Source organism: Bufo bufo, chromosome 7 (assembly GCF_905171765.1).
Source record: "Bufo bufo chromosome 7, aBufBuf1.1, whole genome shotgun sequence".
Lineage (NCBI taxonomy): Eukaryota > Metazoa > Chordata > Amphibia > Anura > Bufonidae > Bufo > Bufo bufo.
In genome coordinates, this window is record NC_053395.1 from 162,410,185 (window position 1) to 162,436,001 (window position 25,817).

The 25,817-nt window shown below is 43.8% G+C and overlaps 1 protein-coding gene and 1 long non-coding RNA gene across 15 annotated transcripts in view; one reads left to right on the forward strand and one right to left on the reverse strand.

Annotated features, from left to right (window-relative positions):
* Positions 1-5,926: 5,926 nt before the first annotated feature.
* Positions 5,927-25,817, reverse strand: part of FN1 (fibronectin 1) — a 67,960-nt gene continuing 48,069 nt past the window's right edge. For 4 of the 14 annotated variants that reach the window (XM_040439701.1, XM_040439699.1, XM_040439693.1 and 1 more), the window contains 15 exons: positions 23,537-23,650; positions 22,037-22,306; positions 21,460-21,647; positions 20,381-20,468; positions 19,971-20,147; positions 19,771-19,860; positions 19,456-19,635; positions 18,746-18,835; positions 15,415-15,875; positions 12,947-13,085; positions 12,253-12,420; positions 12,014-12,139; positions 11,281-11,387; positions 10,555-10,738; positions 5,927-5,937 (listed from right to left, as the gene is read on the reverse strand). In XM_040439701.1, coding sequence (XP_040295635.1) covers positions 5,936-5,937; positions 10,555-10,738; positions 11,281-11,387; positions 12,014-12,139; positions 12,253-12,420; positions 12,947-13,085; positions 15,415-15,875; positions 18,746-18,835; positions 19,456-19,635; positions 19,771-19,860; positions 19,971-20,147; positions 20,381-20,468; positions 21,460-21,647; positions 22,037-22,306; positions 23,537-23,650 — 2,384 coding nt within the window. In that variant the 3' untranslated portion in view covers positions 5,927-5,935. Of the gene's footprint in view, positions 5,938-7,741; positions 8,531-10,554; positions 10,739-11,280; positions 11,388-12,013; positions 12,140-12,252; positions 12,421-12,946; positions 13,086-15,414; positions 15,876-18,745; positions 18,836-19,455; positions 19,636-19,770; positions 19,861-19,970; positions 20,148-20,380; positions 20,469-21,459; positions 21,648-22,036; positions 22,307-23,536; positions 23,651-25,817 lie in introns of those variants that run through there. The other 10 variants (XM_040439703.1, XM_040439694.1, XM_040439692.1 and 7 more) reach the window with 5 other exon arrangements.
* On the forward strand, positions 13,574-17,653 carry LOC121007632. The gene is made up of 2 exons (XR_005780448.1): positions 13,574-13,938; positions 17,375-17,653. It is a non-coding gene; the product is annotated as an uncharacterized LOC121007632 (long non-coding RNA).

Consider the following 25,817-nt stretch of genomic DNA (forward strand, 5'->3'; position numbering starts at 1 on the left):
GGTATTGTGGAGGTCATTCTGCCCAATACAGTCATCCTGTGTCTGATGGTTCGATTCTTTGAGGTTACAAGGGACCACACGTCTTCTATTTGGGATACTTTGTGTTGAGGAAGAAAACAACACTGGTTCAATGAATCCAGGATTAGACCCAGAAACATGCATCTTTGGGAAGGTATCAGATTTGACTTCCCCCAGTTTATTTGCCATCCTAGTTTTGTCAAGATTTCTGTTACTTCCAGAAGATGAGAGGTTAGCAGATTTCCAGATTCCGCCACCACCAGGAGGTCGTCCAAATAAAGGATGACCAGAACGTCTCTCTCTCTCTCTTATGTGGGCCATAACCTCTGCCATTACATTTGTAAAGAGTCTGGGGGCCTGGGAAATGGAAGCGATGAATTTGACCTTCCATGAATACTGCCACTCTGAGATATTTCTGGAAATCTGAATTGGAATGTGATAGTAAGCATCTTTTATGTCTATGGTGGTCATGACGCAGTCTTTGTAGAGAAGCTTTATTGTGGACTGTATAGATTAAATTTTGAATTTTTTGTATTTCAGAAAATTATTTAAGTCCCTCAGATTTATGATCATCCCGAATGACCCGTTCGGTTTGGGTACCAGAAAAAGGGATGAATAAAAACCCCTGCCCTTTTCAGAGTCTGGAACAGGAACCATGACCCTTTTTTCTTTTAGAGAAAATATTTCTTGTTTTAGAGCCAGGTTTCTTGCAGAACCAGTCTTTTATGATGCCTAATATCCACGGGCTTAACGAGATCTCTTCCCATGCCTGAAAAAATAGAGAAAGTCTTTCCCCCACTGGACAGAATCATTAATTTCTAACGATAATTTGTTTTCCCTTAGTCCTAACAGCAGCACAGATGGGGCTAACCACCCCCCGTGGACTGGTAGGACCGGCGGAATTTGAATGAGCCCAAGTAATAATTAAACACTTAAACCTCCCCTATAAAGGAGGGAATCACCTCCAGCCCATTGTGTTATAGCAAGAAAAAAACTAGTCTTACTAGGGTGGGAAATTTGTGTGCTGCTGTTAGGACTAAGGGAAAACAAATTATCGTTAGAAATTAACGATTCCCTTACGTCCTACCAGCAGCACAGATGGGGAGATAGCAAGAAGAACCCCTAGGGAGGGCCATCATGCCTGGCAGAACTAAGTATAGTCTGCCCAAGGGCCGAGTACTCAGCTAATCTGGCATCTAGTCTATAATGGGAGATGAATGTTGATTTAGAGCTCCAGAACTTTTGATCTAGCCACATAGATCCGGAGGCATCTCGAGACATCCAAAGGATGTATAGCAGGTTCCTCGGAGAAGGTAGAAGGTCTAGAAAGAATCGGGAGGGATATCACCTGGTTGATATTCTGGAAAGAAGGAACCTTAGGCCTAAAGTACGGGAGAAATCTTAAAAGGACCCGGTCTTGCAAAAAAATGGTATAGGGCTCGTGCACTGATTGAGCTTCAAGCTCAGAGACCCTGTTGGCCGAAGTCACAGCGAGGAGAAAGACAAGTTTTCATGTGACAAACTTGAAATCTACCTCCTCTAAAGGCTCAAAGGGGGGAGATGTTAACCCCTTGAGAACTACTGATAAATCCCACAGAGGAATGGGTTTCAGTACTGTAGGCTTTAATCTTTCAGCTCCTTTAAGGAACCGTTTAATGAGCGGGTCCTAAGAAAAAGACTTGTTGAGACAAGCTGAAATGGCTGAAACTTGAACCCTCAAGGTAGATGGAGCAAGGCCTATGTCAAGGCTATCTTGCAGAAACTGAAGGATGATGGGGAGGGGCGGATCTGCAGACGCCACCTCCTTTGAGGAACACCAAGAAGAGAATATCCTCATAATCCGTGAGTGGACTCTCTTAGTAGAGTCTGCTCTTGAATGAGACAGCGTTCTCAGGACCGACTCTGAAAGCACTTCTATTCTGGGAAGGGACTGATCAACCTCCAGGCTGTTAGGTTGAACCTGTGCAGATCTGAGCAGAGGTGAGTGTCCCACGACACCAGGGTCTGCTGAGGGGGGGGGGGGGGGGGGGGAAACGGAGTCTCCAAAATTTCCCTCGACTCATTTGGGTAAGAGCAAAACCTCTCCACCTTGGCGTTGAACCTTGTTGCCATAAGATCCACCTCTGGCATTCCCCACTTGAGGACTATCTGCTTGAATATCTCCGGATGTAAAGACCACTCCACTGTTGGAAGACCGTGGCTCAACTGATCCGCTATCATGTTGAGGGAACCTCGAATGTGGATCGCAGATAAGTGGTAAAGGTTCAACTCTGCCCAATCCAGAATCACCCCGATCTCTGATAAGAGGGGAAGTGATCTTGTGCTTGTTGATGTAAAGTACCGCAGTCATATTGTCTGACTGGACTTTCACCGCTTTGCCCCAGAGCTGAGGGGCGAAGTGAAGGAGGGCTAGCCGGATAGCTCGAATCTCACAGAGATTGGATGAGAGGAGCCGCTCCGAGGAGACCAGGATCCGTGAACTGGAGAATCGTTTAGATGAGCGCCCCAGCCTACTTGGGATGCATCTGTTGTCAATATGACCCAGGTTGGCTGGGTCATAGTCTTCCCGTCTTAAAGATGGCTCCACCATCTGAGGGAATGCAGAGTTTGCCAAGACAGGGAGTTCAGCCCGGCGGGGCTGCCATTCCATTTGGAGAGGACCTCCGACTGCAGCGGCCGGAGGTGCCATAAAGCCCAAGGGACTGCTTCCGCAGACGCTGACATGAGCCCCAACATCTTCATGAGAGTCCGAATTGGAACTCGCCGAGGCACGGATAGGAATTCTGCCGTGTTCTGTATTCGGGATCTTCTTTCTGGAGTCAACCGGAGAGACATCCCAACGGAGTCTATTATAAAGCCTAAATATCTTACTGAAGTCGACGGGCTCACGTTCGACTTCTGCCAGTTGATGATCCACCCTAGGCGGAACAAAAAGGAAATCGCTACATGAAGATGGTGGGTCACGACCACAAAGGAAGAGGCTTTTAAAAGCCAATCGTCCAGATAAGGAATGATGGTCAGTCCTTGGAGTCTTAGAGCCACCACCACAGAAACTACCCCCTTGGTGAAAGTGTGAGGGGCAGAAGAAATGCCGAAGGGAAGGGCAACGAACTAAAGGTGTCTGGTGACACCCGACACCTGGACCGCGATCCTGAGATATTTCCTGGAAGCAGGATGAATCGGGATGTGCAAATTTGCATCCTTGAGGTCCAGGGTTGCCATCACATCTCCAGGATTGAGAACGTGAACCACTGACCTGATAGTTTCCATACGGAACCTTATTTTCCTTACGTATCAATTGAAGAATCTCAGTTCCCGGACGCCTTGGGAACCAGAAACACTCATGACATTCAGGACCCAGGGATCCGAAATCTCTCTGATCCAGATGTCCTTGAAGTGGGAGAGTCGACCTCCGACGGGAAGATGAGGCAGGGGAGTGGGGAAGTCTTCTGGCAGGACGGCAGGAGTAGCGGGAGTCATCCAAGAGCCTCGAGGAGGCCCGTAGTCAGGAGGTGGATTTTTTTTATCCTTGGCTCCTTCACGAGTGCGCCTCGAACCTCTTCGCTGCGCTCCCCAGTCCCTCCGGGCTCTTGACTGCTGGTCAGACCTACCACCACGGTTTTGTCTGCCCCGCCCCCGAAAGGACTGTTAGGGAAGACTCTTCTCCTTTTTATCTGACAGGTCTTCCATAATCTTATCAAACTCTGAGCCGAACAAACGGTTGGGCTCAAAAGGAAGGCTACATAAATTATATTTAGAGGAATTGTCAGCGACCCAAGGCTTAAGCCACAAAGGCCTGCGGGCCGCTGACACCAGGGCCATGGTTTTGGCCGCCAACTTCAGCGGTTGTTGCGCTGTATCAGATAGGAAATCCATCGCCAGGTTGACAGTCTTGAAAGCCGCCAGAATGTCGTCCCGAGACCCCTTCTAATTCACATCCATCTTGATCTGGTTTAAATCGAGACCGGAAGAAGGTAGAAACTTCTGTAGCAGCGATGGCCGTAAACGCGGAAAGCTGCAGCTGCCGTATAACCTCTCCTGAGTGTGCACTCTGCTCTTCTGTCAAGGGGATCCTGCAGACTCGACCCATCGTTCGCAGGAACCAGAGTGCGCTTGGACAGTTTGGCAATAGCCATGTCCACCTTGGGAATGGAACCCCACGATTCCACCAAGGGTTTAGCCATCGGAAACCTGGTTCTGAATCTTTTATGTCTGTGAAGGTTCTCATGCTGTCTTGACACCTTTTTCTGGGAAGTCTTTATCACTTACTGACTCCAATTAGGATAATGGAATCAACACCTCTGACCCCATGCTGGGTATAATTGCCAGATGTTGATTCAGTTACATATTTATTCCCAGAGAATTCTTGTACAGTCACTCAGAATTGAGAAAGCTCGTTGGAAGAACGAGTGAAACGTTTTCAAGAAATCTACAGTACGTCCAGTTGCCTTGATTTATTCTTTACAGATCTGAATCTTTTAGTTAGAATCTGACCTTTTTCGGATTTCTTCCACTCAGTGCGCATGACAGAGAGGAGGGTCTCATCCGCTTTAATGACACAAAGTGCCTGACTAGCGGGATCAGAGGACTCCCCCAGGTCAACATCATGGTCCCCTGACCTGGTGGACTTAAGTAACTTTTGCGTCTTATCAGGAGGAAAGCAGCATGAAGTAAGCTCATCCGAGGAGGAGGAACCCAAGGAGACTACAGAAGGTCTCTACTGGAGCCGAAGACTCCATAGGAGTCTGAGTAGGAAGCCTCTCATCCAGCAGGCTTATAACCCCTTTGATGGATCCATCAACATAGGTCTTCACCCACTGATTCATATCCTGCATCGTAGGTTCGGTGGCAGGTTGGACCCTCGGACAGCAGCCGTCACACCTGGAGTAGGGACAGCTATCCTCCAAAAGCCCGCTACATCATAGCACGATAAATGTTTCCGCTTGGAACCCGCCTTTCTGCCATTTGAATCCCGTGGAGACGACATCACTGCGGGGGAAAAAAAAGGACAAGTAAAACATTTGTAAACAACCAATAAATGTTTCAAGAGAAAGGTAAAAGAAAGGCAGACCGGCAGAAGCTGAAAATGAGGACCAGAAATAAGGCACCAATAAGTGGAGGAACAGCAGCTTATAGGACTCTGGGAGCTAGCTTAAAAAGCATGTGCAGCCAGAGAACGACCTGGTGCACAATGCTTCCTTAAATAGGGGAGGGGATGGGTTCAGAACAGAGTCCCCACCCCCAGAGGAGAAAAAACATATCAGTTTCCCCCCCAGGAAGGAATACAATAAATCCTCCAACGGAAGGAAAAAAAAAAAATCGCCATTATATACAAAAAAAAAAAAACACAAAAGGCCGCAAAATCGCGTCGCAAGTAAATATTCCGGAAATGACGTTAAAGATTCCAACATCACTTCCGGAAGATGGCGGCACCCAGCGGCCGCAAGGAAGAGGACGCCGAAAAAACGCACCACAGCAAAGCACCGCTGCGCAGCGCCGGCAGCAGGTAAGCTGCCTGACAAACCATCTAGTAAAAGCGGAGGCAAAGCCCGCAGATAAAATGAAAAAAAAAAGATTCCCCCTAAGAGAGGGGGAATCACCGCCTACCTACCTGTCCGGAGGACAGAAAAAAAACACGTAGCGGTAGTAGCAATATTTGGTTTAAATGCTTAGGTCGAAGCGTCTCATGCTTTTTTTTTTTTTTTTTTTTTTTTTTTTAAAGGTATACCTCTGCACGTCTGTCCAAAAGATGCTTTAAACTACCAAGAGCCTCAAAAGGTAAGGCTGCCTTTTTTGACATTTTGGCGATAGGAATAAAAAGAGTTTCTTATCAGGCTTATTCCATTCTCTTTGAATTTATGTTTTCATTTAAAGGAGAACTCTTAACCTTTTGTGCCCCAGGTCACCAAACATTATGTCCTGGGCAGACTTTGGTTCCCTAGGAACATCCACTTTCATAGTAGCTCTAATAGCTTTCAGTAGGGATTCTGTATCCTCAGGGGAAAATAGAGGTCTGCTCATGGCTTCTTCAGCTGAAGATGAGCTTGAATTTTCCAGGATTTCTCCCTGCTCATTCTCATCTGAAGAGTCCGAATCGGATATTATACTAGCGTGACTTTTCATTTTCATTGAATCCGAAACTTCAGAATTAACAATATCTTTGATACTTTGAAGTAAAGATGGGGATTCCTCTTCAACCACTTTGTTCACACAATGCTGACACAGTAACTTAGACCAAGAAGGGGTGAGCCTTTTCTTGCACATTCTCCTCCCCCCCCCCCCCCCCCTTTGGATTTAGTGGTAGATTTCCTGGGGCCCTCTGATATTCTACAAATAAAATAAGAGAATAATCCCCATTAGATCTGGTATCATGACTCTCCTGGATATCAGTGCGCTGGGTACTCATCATCCATGATAGTGGACAAGGATTGAGAGTTTTCCATTAGAGATTCACTGAGGATCGTAGGCTGGCTGGGCTCCTGACCACGCACTGAAGGGTTTAAATACTAAAAGGGTCGGGACCCTGCTGATGCATCCATGCGGCCTCAGTACCAACTTCCTTCTCCTACTTCCCGAACGCACTCCACGTGCGTTCCGTCTTGCACACAGGGCATGTGAATAACTCAAACCCCGCCACCCCCGCCTTTGTAAGCTTTGAGACAGGGAGGAAGGCAGAGTAAAGGCCCCCTCTCGGTTATGCTGGGACTTCCCAGGAACACCAGCCCGATAAACTATCCAGAATGATGAATCCCAGGCTTAGTAGGCGGCTCTGAGAGGAGACTTATGCCGCACCAGGTAACCCCCATAATAAAGTGCCTGCGGGGCTCCTGCAGCCTAATCCAGCTCTCCACAAAATGTCCTATCCATAGGACAGGAAACCGAAAACTGGTGGTATAGGGGAGGTATCCCTCCTTAAGTGCTCTCCACGAAAGTTCCCGTTTCCGGTCCTGGGTGGAGGCGGTCTCTCAAGGGTGCAGTCATGGGCATAAGGGAAAAAAAAATATCATACTTTCATCCATTTTCTAGCGAACAGCCAGCCGCCATCTTAAATGCAGATTAGCGATAACATCATGTCGGCCGGTTTGGCGACGTTAAATGTCAACGTTCACAGGATTTTGTGCAAGATCTTCAATCAAGATGGTGGCAGCCAGCTCTTCTCAGTCTAACGGTTGAGGCAATTATGATTTATTTATTTTTTACCGCCATTCAGGGAAAAATCGATTTGCCATCACAAAGCACGAAGACATTTGGCTTTGCGGCAAATCAAATTTTTCATGAAATTCGGATCAAACTCTCTCAACACTAGTGAGCGCAAATGATTCGGATTAAGTTTCTTTTTTTTTTTATTGTGTGGGGGAAAAAACACTAATACAGTGCCAGCAAAATGTATCAGATTAGATAAAGCTCATTCTCATACACTTTGCCTTTTTCTTAGGTGCGGAAATTGAGGATTTTGAAATCTGCAGCATGTCATTTGTTGTTGCGTTTTTCTTATGCAGATGTCATTTTTTTAAATTAAAAGACAAGATCTACAAAAAATGTAAATCAAATATGCAACAAAAATACAATAAATAGTACGGATTTGTGTGTGAATTTGGTGCGGATTTCATGTGGATTTTCTCCACGTAAATCTACACTTTGTGTGGGTACCTTTATGGATGCTAAAATGAGCCTTTATTATGGTGAATAAATGAAACACGAAGGAGCCACAAAGAACACACTAAAATTTTTAAGATCTTTTTATTAAAAGAAGAGTCATCTGTCCACAGTAGTAAAAGCTTGGCACATACAGTATAAAACAAAAAAATAAAAACAAAATCACCAAACCATAATTACATCCGATTCAATTGCCATCATTTTCTAGGTTTCAGAATTACTTTCCATAGTTAAGTAGAAGGAATCCTCTGAAGATGCAGTAGACATTGATAAATAACACTGAAGGAAGGTCAGGTATTAGTAAGGATTGTGCGGAAAAAGGAATTAAAATTGTGCACAAAAGTAAGAGACATCAGTGTCAGAAGCAGCCAGTAGGCGCTGCATTGGTAATATTTAAAAAAAAGCAGAATTGGTCCCTGCGGCCCTTTAAATTTACCTATTGACATCAACCCACCCTGTAGCCCATTGAGAAGAGCAATACACTGCAGGGTTATATGGGCCAAAACAAGGCCCCTATTTCACACAGGATTTTTTCCTTAAAGGATCAAAACGGTAACACTGCCCAGTATTAAAAACTAGCCATTTCTCTTTGGTTTCCCAGATCAATGTAAGCAAAATAAAAACAAAATTACAATCATTGAATACTGAACGGCGTGGAAGTACTTCAGATGAATGTTGAAGCTTTTGTGTTAGTCAGAGGGGGAGTTCGGCCTCCTCCACCCCACTCTGCTGCTCCACCAGGTCAGCTATAATGCACGTAACGCTGTTGTAAGGGGACTCAGTTCTTGGTCTGTTCAGTATGTGTGTCTGCTTGCAGGCCCAGAGGAAGGAAGCACTCAATAGGACATTTCACATTCTGCAGAGAACAGAGAAAAGGGTTACATGGATTTAAAGAGGCAAAATAGGGTTTATGGAGGAAGGTGGGGGATAAAACCACATATATATAAAAAAAAAAAAAAAAAAAAAAAAAAAAAAAAAAAAAACACACAACACACACACTCTTCTCTCTGGTACTCTGACCTTCTAGGACAGGCCATATACATGACACTCATGTTGGGAGATCTTGCCAATTCCTAGGCCATCCCCAAATATCATAAGTAAAGCAACCATCCTGGTATTGGTCAGGTTGGATTAAGACTTCTCCGATTCTTCATCCCACCCCCAAGAATGCATTTTTACATGGGACATTTCTGAACACGCAGCCGCAACCACAAGCTGTTTTTATCAGTTTTGCCAAGTTGTTTTTGTGCTCCATGGATGGTACAAGGGATGCTCAGGTTTTCAATGTGCATCGCTATCATAAATCCCTACGGGAAGGAGTTTTTCCTGAACCGCATGTGGCTGTCTGAAACTGGCCTCAAGGACCCTTTACACTGCCTGATATTCTGGCAGATTATTGCCAATAAGAGTCTGTATGAACGCTCGTAAGAAATAATTGGCCTGTTAAAAATGTGCTGCCGTTTACCCGATGAACAAGCAAAACACATTTTTTTCGGGTAATAGATCGTTGGTGCAGACACCTAAATAGTTTGTGGCCAGCAGATCATCATGTCTAAACAGCTTCTGCTGCCGGCAAACAATCATTCTGTATGGAGGCAAGTGATAGCCCATGTAAGCTGTGCCGCCTTCCCAAAAATAGTCTTCTCCATCAAACTGTGTAAAGGGGCCTTTAGATTTAGATTACCAATGAGAGGTCTTACTTTTGTGTCTCTTTAAAAAAAAAACATGCATGTATTTTTTGAAACCTGTTAAGTTAATGTGGTAATTGTCTATACAGTTTTTTACAGGTGAAACACCGCTTTAACAAGTTTCACCTGTTAAAATAAATAAAAAGTAAAGTTTGTCTAGCCCCAACTTTTTTTTAAGTCATGGCCTATCCTCAGATTATGCCATCATTAGCTGATGGACGGGGGTCCGACACACCGCACCGCTGCCAATCAGCTGTTCAGTGTAGCTCCCTCCCTGGAAGTCAGCGCTGGAACTACACTGCACACGTCACCCTTTAAAAGCAACATGTAAACCCACCTTTAGGGTGTGTTCACACCGCGTTTTAGCCCTTTCACTGGATTTTCTATCAGGAGCATACACTTAAGTAATCGAAAACCTGTTCAAATGTATACCGCAGTGGATCCATTCACTTTAATAGGGCAGGATTAAACTTTGGACTTTGACCTGCTTTTCGTTTGTTTCATTTTTTTTTGCTGGACAGAACGATGTAGTATTCCACACTATTCTCTTCAGCAAAATAAAAATAAAAAATCCGGAAGCCAACAGGAGGCAGATCAGAGTCCAAAATGTAATCCTTTGGTACACTACATTAAAGTGAATGGATTTGTTGCAGTATATATGTTTAAATACAGTTTTCAGGTATACAAGAGTTTGCCCCCAATAGAAAGCCCAGTGTAAAACGGGCTTGTCTCACTTCAGCAAGCGGCATTTATCATGTAGAGAAAGTTAATACAAGCCACTTACTAATGTATTATTATCCACATTCCTTCCTTCTCTGGCTGGAGTAATTTTTCCATCACATTATACACTGCTCATTTCCATGGTTATGACCACCCTGCTTTCCAATAGCAGTGGTCGTGCTTGCACACTAAAGAACAAAAGTGTCAACATCTCTGGTGGCCAAGACCTGGGTCACGCACATAGGCTGGAGCTTTTTCCTGTAGTGTCCAAGCACGACCACCGCTGCTGGATTGCAGGGTGGTCGTAACTATGGAAACGAGCAGTGTATAATGTGATGGAAAAATAAAACCAGCCAGGGAGGGAAGAAATATAGATAATAATAATACATTAGTAAGTGGCTTGTGTCCACTTTCCCTACATAATAAATGCTATTTGCTAAAGTGATACATGCCCCTTTTAACCCAGCCATACAGCGGCAAGACCTGAAAGAGGAGGGTTGTTGAGTAAATGTCTCTAGAAGGATTGCTACAACATCCACGTGTCTTCTACTTACATAGTTCTGCTGGTATTTTTGTGTGTATTGGGAAACTGTGTGCCCGGTGGTGTCAGGGGAAACTGCTGCACCTGGTCTTCTGCAGTTATCACAGCGCCAACCCTGTCAAAACAATAAGGACTGGTAAATAGACATGGCGTCATTTTGCTCTCGGAGAACACTCTGCATGGGCCGCTTTCAGATTTTCCTTAACTACACAAAATATTAGCGATGCCTATACAGGCTTTACACATGACCATGCATCTAGATTAAAAACACAGGGGCACATTCATTATCCTCTGTAGGCCATAAAACTAGCAGCAAAAAGTTGCCAAGTTTAGCGCACTCTATGATCAAAATTGTGCAACTTCCTGGGGGCTTGGCGCCCTGCTCACTACTTTTCAAAAAAAAAAGGGTGCAGAGCGGGGCCATCTTAGCCAGCCCACAACATTTTTTATAATAAACGCCAGGAAACTGACGAACTATAGTGGAAATCTACACCTGCTCCCTAGCTGCCATTTTGGTACACAGATGCACAACAATTATTAGGCGGTCATCTCTGATGCAAGTGGGGGACAGCTTAGGACCAGTGTGCAATACACTGGTCTTTATCAATGTCCTTCATAGCGCCATGTATGAAAATAAGCTGAATACTGTAAACATACCTGTTGTCCTCCATAGCATGTGCAAGAGCAGATGGCTCCCAGGTATTCCTTTTGCCACTGCTCACCAACATTATACATCTTCCCATCATCATAGCAAGTAGCTTCATCTGTAAAAAGAAAATAATAATTTAAATAAAAAATAAAAATATAGTAAAGTAAATGGACAACAACATTTATTAGGATTACAACCATGTTAACATGTGCCCTTATGTTCACTCCAGATAAGGCATGTCCACGTGTGACTGAAATGCTGTGGATTTGCTTTGCAGAAGTGTGCAGCTAGTCTGCAGCATTCTACAGTAACAGCAAAGTGAATTAGGTTTTTAGAAATTCTCATCCACTCGCTGCTGGGATAAAAAACCAAACAAAAAAAAAACAGCACGTTAGATTCTAGTCACGTGTGGACAAACTGTTTTGGGTTGCCTAATTTCCCCTAAAACTCCCTTGGCCTCCTTGTGATGATACTGCCAGGTGAAAGCAGCTAGCTAGCTCTCATTTCCCTTACAGCCTGGCCACTTCCCACCAGAGCAAAGCCCCTCTGACTAACAGGAAAGGCCCAATGCAGGACCCCACTCTAGTACATCCATATACCCTAATGGAGCATATGGAAAAGGCGCTCTCTACAACAGACTACCCCGTTAACTTAAGTCAATGCTTGCACCACAATACTGCAGTAATGAGAATGGCACATACGGATTCTCACCATTTCAACTGGACATACAAATATACTTACGAGGTTCACACTTGAACTCGCCCTTTCCATTTCCAAGACAAGTGCAGCTCATCATCTGTCCGTTCTCTCCACGGCGGTCCCATTTCTCACCAATCCTGTGGTTGATTCCATTGTCATGGCACCATTCTAAGAAACATGAGAAACAGACTAAGCAGGAAGCCACAAAGGGTGTGCATTCTTGAGGGGCTAAACAGCCAGCAATCTTGAGAAGGAGCTTGAAACCAATGGATCATACTCACTTGAGGAGTCACATCTGAAGTGTCCACTTCCATAACCTAGACACTTGCACCAAAGTTTAAATCCAGACTCAGAGATACGTTCCCACTCCTGCCCGACTGCGTAATTTGATCCAGTGAAGGTATCATAACAGGTATCCTCAGCAGGTTGTAATGCACCATCAGGAACATCTGTAAGAAGAGTGCATTAAATCAGGACAACCCAATTAACCCTAGCAACTGGCAGAACTGGGAATACAGCTCTGGTGTATGATGCAGGATGTAACTGTACAATTAAGTTGTGTAATGCATTATAAATGTATTCAACTTTTTGTGTGGATTAATTTTATACGGCAACATTACACAAAGCTTAAAGGGGAATTCCAGTTACATTAAGTTATCCCCTATGCAGAGGCTTGCGGATAACCATCAGTGGGGTTCTACCGCTGGTACCCCCACTCATCACAACAGGGACCCCGTACCCCCTGAACAGAGCAGCCTTACTTGGCAGTCTCCAGAACTCCAATAGAAATGAATTGAGCAGCCATGTGCATGCCCAATCGGCTGCTCCATTCATTTCAGAGGGCTGCAGGGAGTATGGACCCCAGTTCTTGTGATCAGTGGGGGTCCCAGCGATGGGACCCCCACCAATCTAATAGTTAGGGGATAACTTAACCGGAATATCCCTTGAAAATATGGTAAAAGTTTGTGTTCTTACCAGAATTACTGACGGTCACCAGTTCCTCAAGGACCTTGTGGCGATCTGATCCTTTAAGCGCCTCCACAATTATATTGTAAGTGACTCCACGGCTGAGACCATTTAGTCTGGCACTGGTAGATGTCCCAGGAACTCTAAACTGTAGAATGGTTGATGAAGACACAGGTCAACATTATATGTGAGGGCAGCATAACGTACTGAGAGACACCCTGACTGTAGTGGTGCGTCATTTGTCAATATGAAACAGTTTTCAAAATGTTTATCAGGTGCAGATAAAGCCCAACACAGAGCTTGAAGACCTTCATATTCACCCCCCACCACTCCTTCCAACTGATTGACAGCTTTCTCCCCATTACTGTGCATAGGCAGAAAGGTATCAATCAGCAGCAGGAGGGCAAGGGAAAAAATGCTGCTCATAATTACAACTCCTGGCTCACACTGCGCTGCACCTCATAAATAGATTTTATGAAGACTTCTCTTTATTGACAGGTTAGTGGCACTCGACTATCAAGGTATATGGCTAACATAGTTCCTTTAAAATCCCATGTTTTCCACTCTGCACTGTGTAAGTGAATGCCACCATACAATATCTGACAAATATGCAACATATAAAGACATGCTGCAGACATGGGAATCCATACTACACCCTTAGAGGTAGTCTCACCACAGATTTGGCTATTAAAAAGGGGTTGTCTCATCTCAGACAATGGGGCATATCGCTAGGATCATCTGATCGGTCCGGGACCCGCACCTATATCGAGAACATAGCTCTGAAAGTGGTGTAGGGCGCAGCCGCCCTCTAGTCATTCTCTATGGAGCCGCTGAAAATGGCCGAGAGCTCGGCTATTTCCGTCTGGCACATAGAAGTGAATCGGAGTGGTGGCCATGTCATGTGCAGTGCGCTCCCATTCACTTCTATGGGGAGAGCGCTCAGTGGTGGCCGGACCAGAGTCCTCCAGCCACCACTTTGCGGGTCTCCGTTCTGGATATAGGTGCGGGTTCCAGCGGTGGGACCCGCTCCTATAAAACAATATAGCATCCTAGTGATATGACCCCATTGTCCGAGATGAGACAACCCCTTTAAAACACAGCGCACTGCACGGATTGACAAAAATACAGCACGGATTTGTGTGTGGATTTCACACCAAAATTCTCATGCGTTGCTTGCATTTTTTTGTTCCGGATTTAGAGCAGATCTCGTCCTTTGCATTGCAAAATATGAAAGCCGCAGAAACAACTGACATGCTGCAGATTTCAAAGTTCGAACAGCAGGTCAATTTCCGTATTGAAAAAAAAATAAATAAATAAAAAAGCCAAAAGGGTCTTGATATTCCCTGCTGCAGGAGGACATGTCCAATTTATGATGAGGTGTATGCCTCATCATAAATTAGTCACATCGTCTGTTAACCTAAAACAGAAACAGCTCTGAGCTGCCATAGATTTCTGGCTTCATTTCTGCCAGAATACAGACGTAAATAAAGAAAAATTTGACAGGACAGCTGTCTATTTCCCCCCCCCCCCCCACACACACACCTTTTTGGGAAAGTGGCGAAGGGTAGCAAATCTGATAGATTTAACAATTTATTTTTAAAGTAACACCTGCGACTTAACACCACTTTTCAGGCGCAAGAGAAACAAGTCTCTCCCAAAGTGTCATTCACTTTGACGGTAACGTATTGTGCTACGTTTTTTCAGGGTAGAAAAATATGTATTATCTGCAACATTTGCAGGTAGCCTCAGAGCTTTTGGTCACCAGAATAATACGTTTCAATCCCCCTCCTGATCCAAAGCTTTGTTTTGGCTACATCACATCTTTCCTAATATGTGAATGGGATGTTTGGTGCAACAAGGGTGTCAACATTGCTTTCAGTGCACTAAAGCTCCACTCCTAGTGCCTAGCCCTTCCCTCCCAGCTTCGATTGACAGTCAGAAAAGATTTCATCATCACTGCCTGATCCCATCAATCAATGCAAAGAGGGAGGGGATGGGCGCTAGAAGGAGCAGAGCTTTGTTTAGAAGAGAGCAACGGTAACTGCCTTGTTGCACCAAACAGCTCATTTACATATTAGGAAAAATGTCATACAGCAGGAACCACAGATTCTGAAAGGGACAGAAACCTTTTATTTTTGTGAGCAAAAGCTTAACCAACAGTCCACTTTGTTTAATAGGGAAGTCTGTGGTGAAAGACTCCCATTAACTTCATACAGTTTTTTTTTCTTAAGCATAAAGCACTCTTTTTACTGTAGTGGAAATGGCCCTATGCTGCATGAATGCCTAAAGCAGCATACATTTTATACTGCGTTCTCTCCTCCTCATGAAAATAATATTAACTGAAAGGGTAAACATGCCCATGACTGGGTCTTGTTAATATGCACACAATCTAAAGTACTTTTGTAGACCAAAAACTTTAGAATTCATTATCTACTAAAATCAACGGTATCAAAATGTATATATTTTAGCATATTTACCTCAATAGGAAGAGATTCCTCCTCACCCACAGGATGACAAGAAATTACATATTCAGTGGTCTCCAGAAGAGGTCTCCATGAAATTGTAGTTTGTGATGACACTTCCTGTACACCAGTATCATTGATCTGAGGTGCCAAGCCTTCAGGATAAGGCCCATCGAAGTCTCCTCTGCTGATATGGTATCGGTCAAATACTTCGGGATACCTGTCTGGAGTAAATTGACCTGGTCTCACAGGGGAAGCAGTGGTGGGGACAACAGGACTTCTAAAGCCATGTTCCTCAATGACCTGTCCTTCATGAGCAGAGCTGGATGGTCCGACAGAGCCTGGAAGTTGGATACCGTTACCATTGTCAAACGTTTTCTGTGCAACAAAGGGAGTTTTCTCTGCTTCGGAGGGTACGTCGAGGATTTCAGGGCCCTGGCCGGGGTGAGGGAGGGTAACCAATACAGGGAGCTCGTCTGGCCAAAAAAAAGGGTTAGGAGCAATAAAAGCAAAGCATTAGTTATAGCAAGCAGCAATGATTTGTGGTACCACTGCATCTAGCAGACATGGTACTGAGAAAATTGTAAATTGAATTGAATTCTGTGCTGTAAAGAAGGCACCTTAAATCAACTGGAGAGTCTGAGTAGGGAGCTGAAATATTCATTAGTTTAAGTTAGTTTGACACTAGCATTACAACCATCCAGCAGAAGACCCGCCTGTGAAGAGTTCATTGTATCCCGCATATCCGGAAAAGGCTGAAGTACCCCCAGGCCTTATTGACTAGAATGGGACCCAGACTTTTTTCCAGCATTAGTGCTGGGATTCAGCCAGGTAAAAAAAAAATGGTGCTTGCCACGATAGTCAATAGGCTCCAGCAGGGAAAGGCAATATCTGGCTATGCCGGATACAATGAACTCTGGAAGCCTGTTCCTCTGCTAGAGCAGCCTGCCCAATGGTTGTAATGCTAGTGTGAAACTAGTCTTACTGCTACAGATACAAAACTGTACTTTTGGTAGACTGATATTTCAGCTTTATACATGGATCTCCCATTTTAAAATAGAATTAAAATAAAATTATGAAATTACAGATATAAATTTGTTTAATTACAAAAAAGAAATTTGCTCAATTTAAAGTCTTATTTAAAATTCTACAGTTAAAGGCATCGTCTGAGCTACAGATATTGATGACCTATCCACATGTTAGGTCATCAACATCACATAGTGGTCGTTTGACACCTGACTCACCCACCGATCAGCTGTTATGGGCGGCTAAGGCGCCAGTCAAATCACTACAGTTGAGGTCTGAGTGGCTCCAGCACCAGAACACAGCTCCATTGAATGAGAGTTGGATGGAACTGGTTATTGCAGCAATGCTCCCATTAAAGTGAATGGGAGCAGCACTGCAGTAACCAGCTCAGTCTCCTACACAATGGACGGTGCCGTGTAGCTTTAGGGCAGAAGCAACTCTCTAACAACAGATTGGTTGGCGTGCAGGGTGTCAAACCCCTGCCAGTCTGATATCGTTCTATCCAGAGGATAGGACAGCAATATAAAAATCACATTAAACCCCTTTAAGAAATTAAGTTACCCAGTGTATAGTGTGTGTGTTGGATGCCAGAACCAGACTAGAAAGTATCATTACAAAATAATTCAGAATATATTCCCATAAAAAAAAAAAAAAAAAAAAAAAAAAAAAAAAGGGATATGCCCCCATTGTCTTATAGTTGCGGGTCCCACCACTGGGACCCGCACCTATATCGAGAACAGAGACCCGAAAGTGTAGGACAGCGCACTGCGTATGCGCAGCCGCCCTCCATTCATTTCTATGGGGCCACCGAAAATAGCAGAGCTCTGGCTCGACTATTTCAGTCGGCCTCATAGAAATTAATGGGAGCATGGGCAGCGCATGCTCGGCACGTTCCTATTGACTTCCATGGGAGAGGCGGGGATTAGCGCTTGGTGGTGGACGGTCCCAGCGGTGGGACCCGCACCTATCAGACAATGGGGGCATATCCTAGTGATATGCCCCCATTGTCTAAGATGGGAATACCCCTTTAAAGTATAGTTACTAGTCAATTACAATTAATTTGGTCACAATCACCACACAGATTATGCCTCAAAGCATATTAGCGCAACAGGCAGTAAAAAAAAAAATAAATAAATAAAAAAAACCTATGCATTGCATAGTGGCAAAAAATAAATAAATGTGAGCAGCGTGCAAAACTACAAATTGCAATGCACTACAAGCCATTTTTTTTTAAATGAGACTCCATTTGCATTAGGCTAGCTTCACACACAGCAGACGTCCCAGGCCGTGTTTGTAGAGATTCCCTTTTTAAATCTACCTTGATGCGTATTCTCTCCTCAATATTCTCCATATACCCTTGGAATACAGACTTAAGACAGGTAATGCAGTGGATTTCCACCATAGATTTTTGCCCTTTGCAATTCACAGGGTGAAATGAAATGCTCGTCAAGTTTTGATGCGCATTTTGCTGTGGAAACTCCGCAGCAGGAATTCTGGCTCATGTGGACATACCCTTAATGAACCAAGTATGACAGGTGGCATGAAACAAATCTGTGTTCCAGCTGTGTACAGGGGGGGATCTGAATGGAGGAAGCAACATGGCAGATTTGAAAGATCAACTAAGGCTACTTTCACACTAGCGTTTTGGCTTTCCGTTTGTGAGATCCATCATGGGCTCCCACAAGCGGTCCAAAACGTATCAGTTTTGTCCTAATGCATTCTGACTGGAAAAGTATCCGCTCAGAATGCATCAGTTTGCCTCCGATCAGTCTCCATTCCGCTCTGGAGGCGGACACCAAAACGCTGCCTGCAAGACAGATCTGTCCTGGCACACAAAGTAAGTCAATGGGGACGGATCAGTTTTCTCGGACACAATAGAAAACGGATCCGCCCCCCATTGACTTTCAATGGAGTTCATGACTAATCCGTCTTGGCTATAGAAGACATAATACAACCGGATCAGTTCACGACGGATGCATGCGGTTGTATTATTGTAATGGAAGCGTTTTGGCAGATCCAAGATGGGGCCGCAAAAAAACGCTAGTGTGAAAGTAGCCTGGAGGGGGAACACACACAACAGATCTGAATTCCAAACTAGGTAATTATGCATCATTTTAAAATCTAATGTGATCGGCGTAAGCTGCAGCAACAGGTTACATGGGAAAGGCTAATGGTACCCGCTTATTGCCACCACAGTAAATGTTGGCCATCTTAAGTCCTTAATGGGGAGGGTCCACAATAATGCATGTATACTACTTTCAGATGTGGGGTCTGTTTCAACCTAAATCTTCAATTATCAATATATAAAATGTAAAAATACCTGTCTTCTTCCGGCCAGTAAGAGGCTCACTCTTCTGGTTATTCCTGACAGCAATGACGTAGATTATGTATTCTACACCAGGCTCCAAGTCTAGAGGAAGAAAAAAAAATTTGAGAGATAAACATCATGAAAAATTACAATAAAATTTGTTCAATAAAGGTGCCGACCACTTATTTCTTCCTCTTCATTGCATATACACCTGCTACAAAGGTGCCCAAAAGAAACACACACATAGGAAGAGATGCTGCAATAGTAGCTGAGTAGTTTTGTAACTGCATGTATTCTAGCTACTGAGTTACTTAATGAAATCCATCTGTATAGCGCCCCCTGCTCTTTGCCATGTTTTTAATTTCTTTCTCCTGCTTATTGAAAAAGGAAGCAACATGCTCAGTTCCATTCTTCAACTGTCACTAACTGCAGCAGAAAGGACCCCCCCCCCCCCCCCATGAGAAAGGACATACCCCCTAAGCAGACAGCTTGCAATAAATCTAATAGAACAATTGAAGCAATGAATAGGGAGATCTCTGGATCCATGTGAGGTACAGGACTGGTCCTAGCTTTGTTAGAAAGGAGTTTGTGTGTCCTAGATTATATACAATTTTCATTTTTTACATGGATCATGGGATAACCCCTTAAAAGATGGAGGTCCTTGCAATAAGACACTAATAATAACCATGTTACGTGGACAATCTTTAAGAGGTAGCACTCACTAGTGATGGTGGCCTCGGTGGTTCCTGCTGGAAGGCGGGGCAGATGTTCCTTGGGCACTCCACCAACTCTCTCATACTTAATAATGTAACCTGTAATACGGGAGCGAGGAGGTTGCCAGGAGAATAAGAGAGAGTTGGGTGTGCTGGTCAAGAAGCGCAGATTGGACGGGCTGTCCACAGCTGTAAAACCAGTTTGAAAGTTATTCAGAAGTTTACATAGTGAAAAAACAAAAACAAAAAAAAACAAAAAAAAAACTGTAAAATATCAAAAAGGAAGCCAATTATGATTGTACACTTCTCAGACAGGATCATTACCTGTTGATGCATCTACAATGACAGGGGAACTGCGGGCATTGTCATTTAAGGTGTAAAGGTAGACCTTGTAGTCTGTTCCAGGTTGCAGTCCTGGAATACAAGTTTATACAAACTTATCAGATGTTGAGGCTCCACCCTATATACAAAAGCCCAGCTATATCCTACAAACACGCAACGATCCATGAAGAATGTAACGTTACCTGTGATTGTGTAGGTTCTGACATCAGGTTTGATCACCCTCTGAATAGGAGTCTGACCTCCAGAAGGTACTGCTTCAATCAGGAAGCCTGTGATGGTTTCCGTCTTGGTGCGCCAGGTAAGGGTTATTGTCGTTTCTGTAACATCTGTAACACGTGGACGACGAGGTGGACTGATGTCTGACAACAGATAAGGAGAGGTTAGCTCAGCTAGTCACAGAAATAAGTGTAAAAAGTATTTTGCTCAAGGCAGGGAAGCAACTGGAGTGGAACAACTCTGCCATGAAAAGAAAACTGGTCAAGGTGTAACTCAAGTCCTGGACAGGGGCATTAGATTATGAGCATTGGTGTGAGAGACTTCTTAGTCATGAGAAAATTGAGGAGACTACATGTTGTACTGCCTGGATACTTACTTTCAAGGGTAGAAACTGTTCCTTGCAGTGGCAGACTTGTCATCCCATTTTTCACTGCATATACATGGACTTCATACTTGGTAGCAACCTGTTGAATAAAACATGAAATCACTATAGCCACTGTATTTTAAAAAAAAATAAAAAAAAAATAATGAAAAAAAATTTAAGAATGAAACATACATATCTGATATATTTCTTTTCAATATAAATACATTTTTGACAAGTGACAACGTGAAGGAAAAAAAAAAAAAAAAAAGTCTAGTGCATAAACCACACTCAAGACATACTGATAGGAAACTTGAGTGAGCCTGATGCAAACGTCTAAAGCGCTGCGGAATATAGTAGCACTAGATAAGTGCATAAAATAATAAAGGTGTTATTCAGTAATAAATATTGATTACCTATCCCCAGGATAGGTCATCAATATCAGATCGGTAGGGGTCCAACACCTAGAAGAGGTTTGGCGCTCAGAGCAACATGGCCTCTTATGCCATGTGACATGACCGTACATCAGTAAAATGGCCTAGTTGCAGCTCAGCCCCATTGAAGTGAATGGGACTGAGCTGCAATACTAAGCACAGCTGTTGTACTACGTACAGCACTGTGCTAGGGAGAGATGCATGGAGCCGACTGCGCTCGCCAAAGCTTCAGTGAGTGTAGCGGCTCCCCACAACAGCTGATTAACAGGGGTGCCGGGACTCAGACCCCACCAATCTGATAATGATGACTTAATCCTGAGGATAGGTCATCTTTATATATATTACTGGATAGCCCCTTTAACAAGCTACCTCTCCACAAGTGTTCCATGAGAGACATGTTGGCTTATTCATATGCATCACTGAATACATGGCTTAATACAGTTGCAGCCCTCATTTTTCTACCCATGTTGATCTAAGAGGTGGCAAAATGTAACCCCAACAGGTTATTCCTATGCCTTTTTGAGTTTGCTTTGGGTACTCCCATTGTTAAAATACTGATAGGGCAAATGTTAGGAGCCAAGGAACCTAAGTACAGTTGTCTAAAAATGGGGAAATAGAATTCCATGCTATATAGTTTCAGTGGCGCCAGCTGATGCTCACCATGAGTCCAGTAATGGAGGTGACCGTTGTACTAGCTGGGAGGTCAATCTCTTTCATGGGCCCAGTTTTTTCCTTTGGATTCACACGCACACGATACCCAGTAAGTAGGACATTAGGTGCATGCCAGCTTATTGTAAGGCCAGTTGGTGTCACTTGAGAGAACTGAAGATTTGTTGGTGCAGGAATTGCTGCAAGACACAAACTGAATATTTAATACATGAGGCTAAACTTAAAAAAATAAATAGATGGTGAATATTAAAAAATAAAGAGAACATGCATAAAAACATGCAACGTCAAGAACAACGCCATAAAATCCTCCTCAAACATGGATTATATGGACCTTCCATGCCAACACTACATTAAAAAGATATTACATCTACATTTTAGTTGCTCACTTGAGCCAACAGCCAATGCAACCATGTTGGTGAGGCTCCATGTATGGACATTAAAGATGCATTCTTGCACACAAGAAGTGGAAGTTAAATAGACATGGAAAGTGGTGAAAAACAACTGGGTATCAGTGAAGGGGGCCGACAAGAGGAAAGGACACAAGGAACATGCCATGCGTCCCAGATACCTGTACTCTGGACTCCAATGAGGGGCTTGCTTTCCAAATCATCGTGCAATGCCACGATGCTCACAGTGTACTCTGTGCCTGGCCTGAGACCGTGCAATTCTGCAGTGTCATCATCAGACTCTGGTGCAGGAAACAACTCTCTGACTCCATCCTCAGGGCTTGAGTAGGTCACTCGGTAACCAGTAACCTGCCCCTCTGGGACATCCCAGGTAAATCTAATTGAATCAGCTCCCACGTCTGGGAAGGTCAGTCCCTTGGGTCGGTCAACGTCTGTCAGGCAAATTAAAATCATAAAGCAGTTAGCAGCAAAGACAAGCAACAGAAGAAAGGCAGCAGGAAAGGAAGCAAATTGCAGCATTTTCACTTACAGGTAACATGCCCAAGCTACTACTCAACAAGTCTCTAATAATCAGATTTTCAGCTCACAGCAGTAATGCCACTAATGTGAGAGCAGAAAAGGATTGGCATGATCTAACCTTGGCTTGCTTTAACATTTATTGCATCATTAGGCCTCATGCACATGACCATTTTTAAAAAAAAATTCTGCATCTGATCTACATTTTTTGGCTTCAGGCCCATTAATTTCAACAGGGCCGCATAAAATGCAGAGAGGATACAGTGTTCAGTCAACATCCATATGGCCGTCCCACGAAAAAAAATAGAACATGTCCAATTCTTGTCAGTTTTGCGAACAAGAATAGAAATTTTGACAGAGCCTGTGGAAACTGCAGGATTCACATGGCCGGTATCCATATTTAGCACATCCATGGTTTGCAGACCGCAAAACACATATGGTCATGTGAATGTAGCCTAAATCACATTTCTGCAAGTACAGATTTAGGTGGAGAAGCTCTAGCTAAATTCCCAGTAAGACCAAATGTAACCCCTTCAATCCAGAGGACCCAACATAGTAAAAATACTATACTAGGGTCCAGTAGCAAAAAGGTTAATACGTTGATATTACATTAAGCAGGACTGTTTAGGGGGATTCTCATGTGTGCCACATGTTAAAATAGTTCTCACCTAAAACTATGAATTAAAAATTATAGGAGCAGATGCAGATTTAGAACCACCAGTTGCTGAGCTAGCATTTGTAAATCAGGCGGTAGTATGAATGAAGCAACAGTTTCCTAAATGACAAGAGTAGGAAGCTCTCTAATTGCAGAAGCTCAATATATAAAATTGTCTTATTGCATTAATACCAAAAGCAATTAGTGGCTGCAATCAATGCGTAAAACTGGCAAAATTAGTTTGTAAAAAGCCAAGTCCATTACGCCCTGGATTCGGTATTTAGCATTACTGGTACATGTTTGTCGACCATGGCGGTGCAGAATGGTTAACCGGTTTTTGCTCATCAACCTTGTCAAGAGAACATCTTAAATCTAGTCATAGTTTTTACTGTCTGGGCACAAAGTAGAATATTTCATAAAATAGTACTAAGAACAAGAATAAAAACACAGGAGAAAAAAAATTAAATAAAAACTGCATCGGGCTACGCACTGGTAACGGCTGTTTCGACGAGGGGCTCGCTCTCTCCATTTATACCCTGGGCATACACGCTGACCACATACTCAACAGTTGGTTGAAGTCCCACAATAGTCATCTCAGTTTGATCTGTAAAAAATAAATAAAAAAAATAAAAGTAAATGCTGTAGTGTTAGCTTTAACCGTATGTATTTTGCGGTCCGCAAAACAGGGATGATGTCAGTGTGCATTCTGTATTTTGCGGAACAGAACAGCTGGCCCCCAATAGAACAGCCCTGTCCTTGTCTGTAATGTGGACAATAATAGGACATGTTCTATTTTTTGGCGGAACAGAAAGCACACAGAGTACCTACCGATTTTGTTGCGGACCCATTGAAATGAGTGCTCCGTGCTCAAAATGAGTGCAAAAAAAAAAAAAAAAACGAACAAGCAGAGGCCTTAGGCCTCTTTCACACTTGCGTTGTCCGGATCCGGCATGTACTCCACTTGCCGGAATTACACTCCGGATCCGGAAAAACGCAAGTGTACTGAAAGCATTTGAAGACGGAACCGTCTTCCAAATGCGTTCAGTTTTACTATGGCACCCAGGACGCTATTAAAGTCCTGGTTGCCATAGTAGTAGTGGGGAGCGGGGGAGCGGTATACTTACAGTCCGTGCGGCTCCCCGGGCGCTCCAGAATGACGTCAGAGCGCTCCATGCGCATGGATGACGTGATCCATGTGATCACATGATCCATGAGCTTGGGGCGCCCTGACGTCACTCTGGAGCGCCCGGGGAGCCGCACGGACGGTAAGTATACTGCTCCCCGCTCCCCACTACACTTTACCATGGCTGTCAGGACTTTAGCTTCCCGGCAGCCATGGTAACCACTCTGAAAAAGCTAAATGTCGGATGCGGCAATGCGCCGAAACGACGTTTAGCTTAAGGCCGGATCCGGATCAATGCCTTTCAATGGGCATTAATTCCGGATCCGGCCTTGCGGCAAGTGTTCCGGATTTTTGGCCGGAGCAAAAAGCGCAGCATGCTGCAGTATTTTCTCAGGCCAAAAAACGTTCCGTTCCGGAACTGAAGACATCCTGATGCATCCTGAACGTATTTCTCTCCATTCAGAATGCATTAGGATAATCCTGATCAGGATTCTTCCGGCATAGAGCCCCGACGACGGAACTCTATGCCGGAAGACAAGAACGCAAGTGTGAAAGAGCCCTTAAACTAATATTAAAAAACAAAAACAAAAACATAAAACAAAAAGAATAACCTTCGAGGAAAGAACATTTTATCATTTCATATTTTTGATAAAAAGCCAGCAGATATATACAATAACCTTGTGTCAAAAAATAATAAAATAATAAAGATGTTTAGGTCTTATCCCGAACATGTAACCTGCTGCCTCCTTCTCCATCTTTACTACACCAAGTGTTCTATCCATTGGTCCCCCCCCCCCCCCATTTTTCTTTGTTTTTGACATTGTACATAGCGCTTGAATAGGGCTGATCTGCTCTCCTAGGCCACGTGACACATTAACGTGTCGTCACTCGGCCTAGGAAAGCCAAAGACCAGGCTGCAGCGCTTACAGGTGCGCGGATGCCTTCTCAAACAGCTGATCGGTGGGGGTACCGGGTGTTAGATCCCCACCGATCAGATACTGATAACCTATCCTAAAAGGTCATCAGTATAAAAATCTTAGAAAACCCTGTTAAAGGGGTTTCCAGTGATAGCGATTTTAAAGCAAGTGCCCACAGCCAACCTGCGGAAAACAGAAGATTCCCTTACCTGCTTCAGTCCTACAGTCTGTTTACATCCGATGGGCATGGTCACATGCACCGCTCCAGTGGTGATTTGGTCACAAGCAGCAAGTCAACACTGAAGCCAATCGTTGGCCAATGCACCACCAGATTTAAACAGTGCAGGAACCAGAAGATTGAGATGGAGGACCGGAGCAGACTGCGATCACTTGCTTAAAAATGAATATAACCGGAAAACTCCTTTACGGAGAGCAAGTACCTCCCCTAAGAAATGTAAGTATGTTAGAGAGATCTAGTGGGTAAAGGAATCATTACTGGATGTACTATATACATCTTTCTTCCTTCTGGGAGGGAGCCTTCATGCATGTATTATTTTAGAGAAGAACCCCTTTAGTTGTTTTAATGTTCTTTTCGATATATCAATTAACTCATTAGAGCAACAGTCTCCTAATATATGGATTGCACAAGTCTATAATTTGTGCACAATGTACCACATTTTTTGCTTTTACGAGATGCACCCAGTTTTAGAGTAGAAAAATAAGAAAAACAA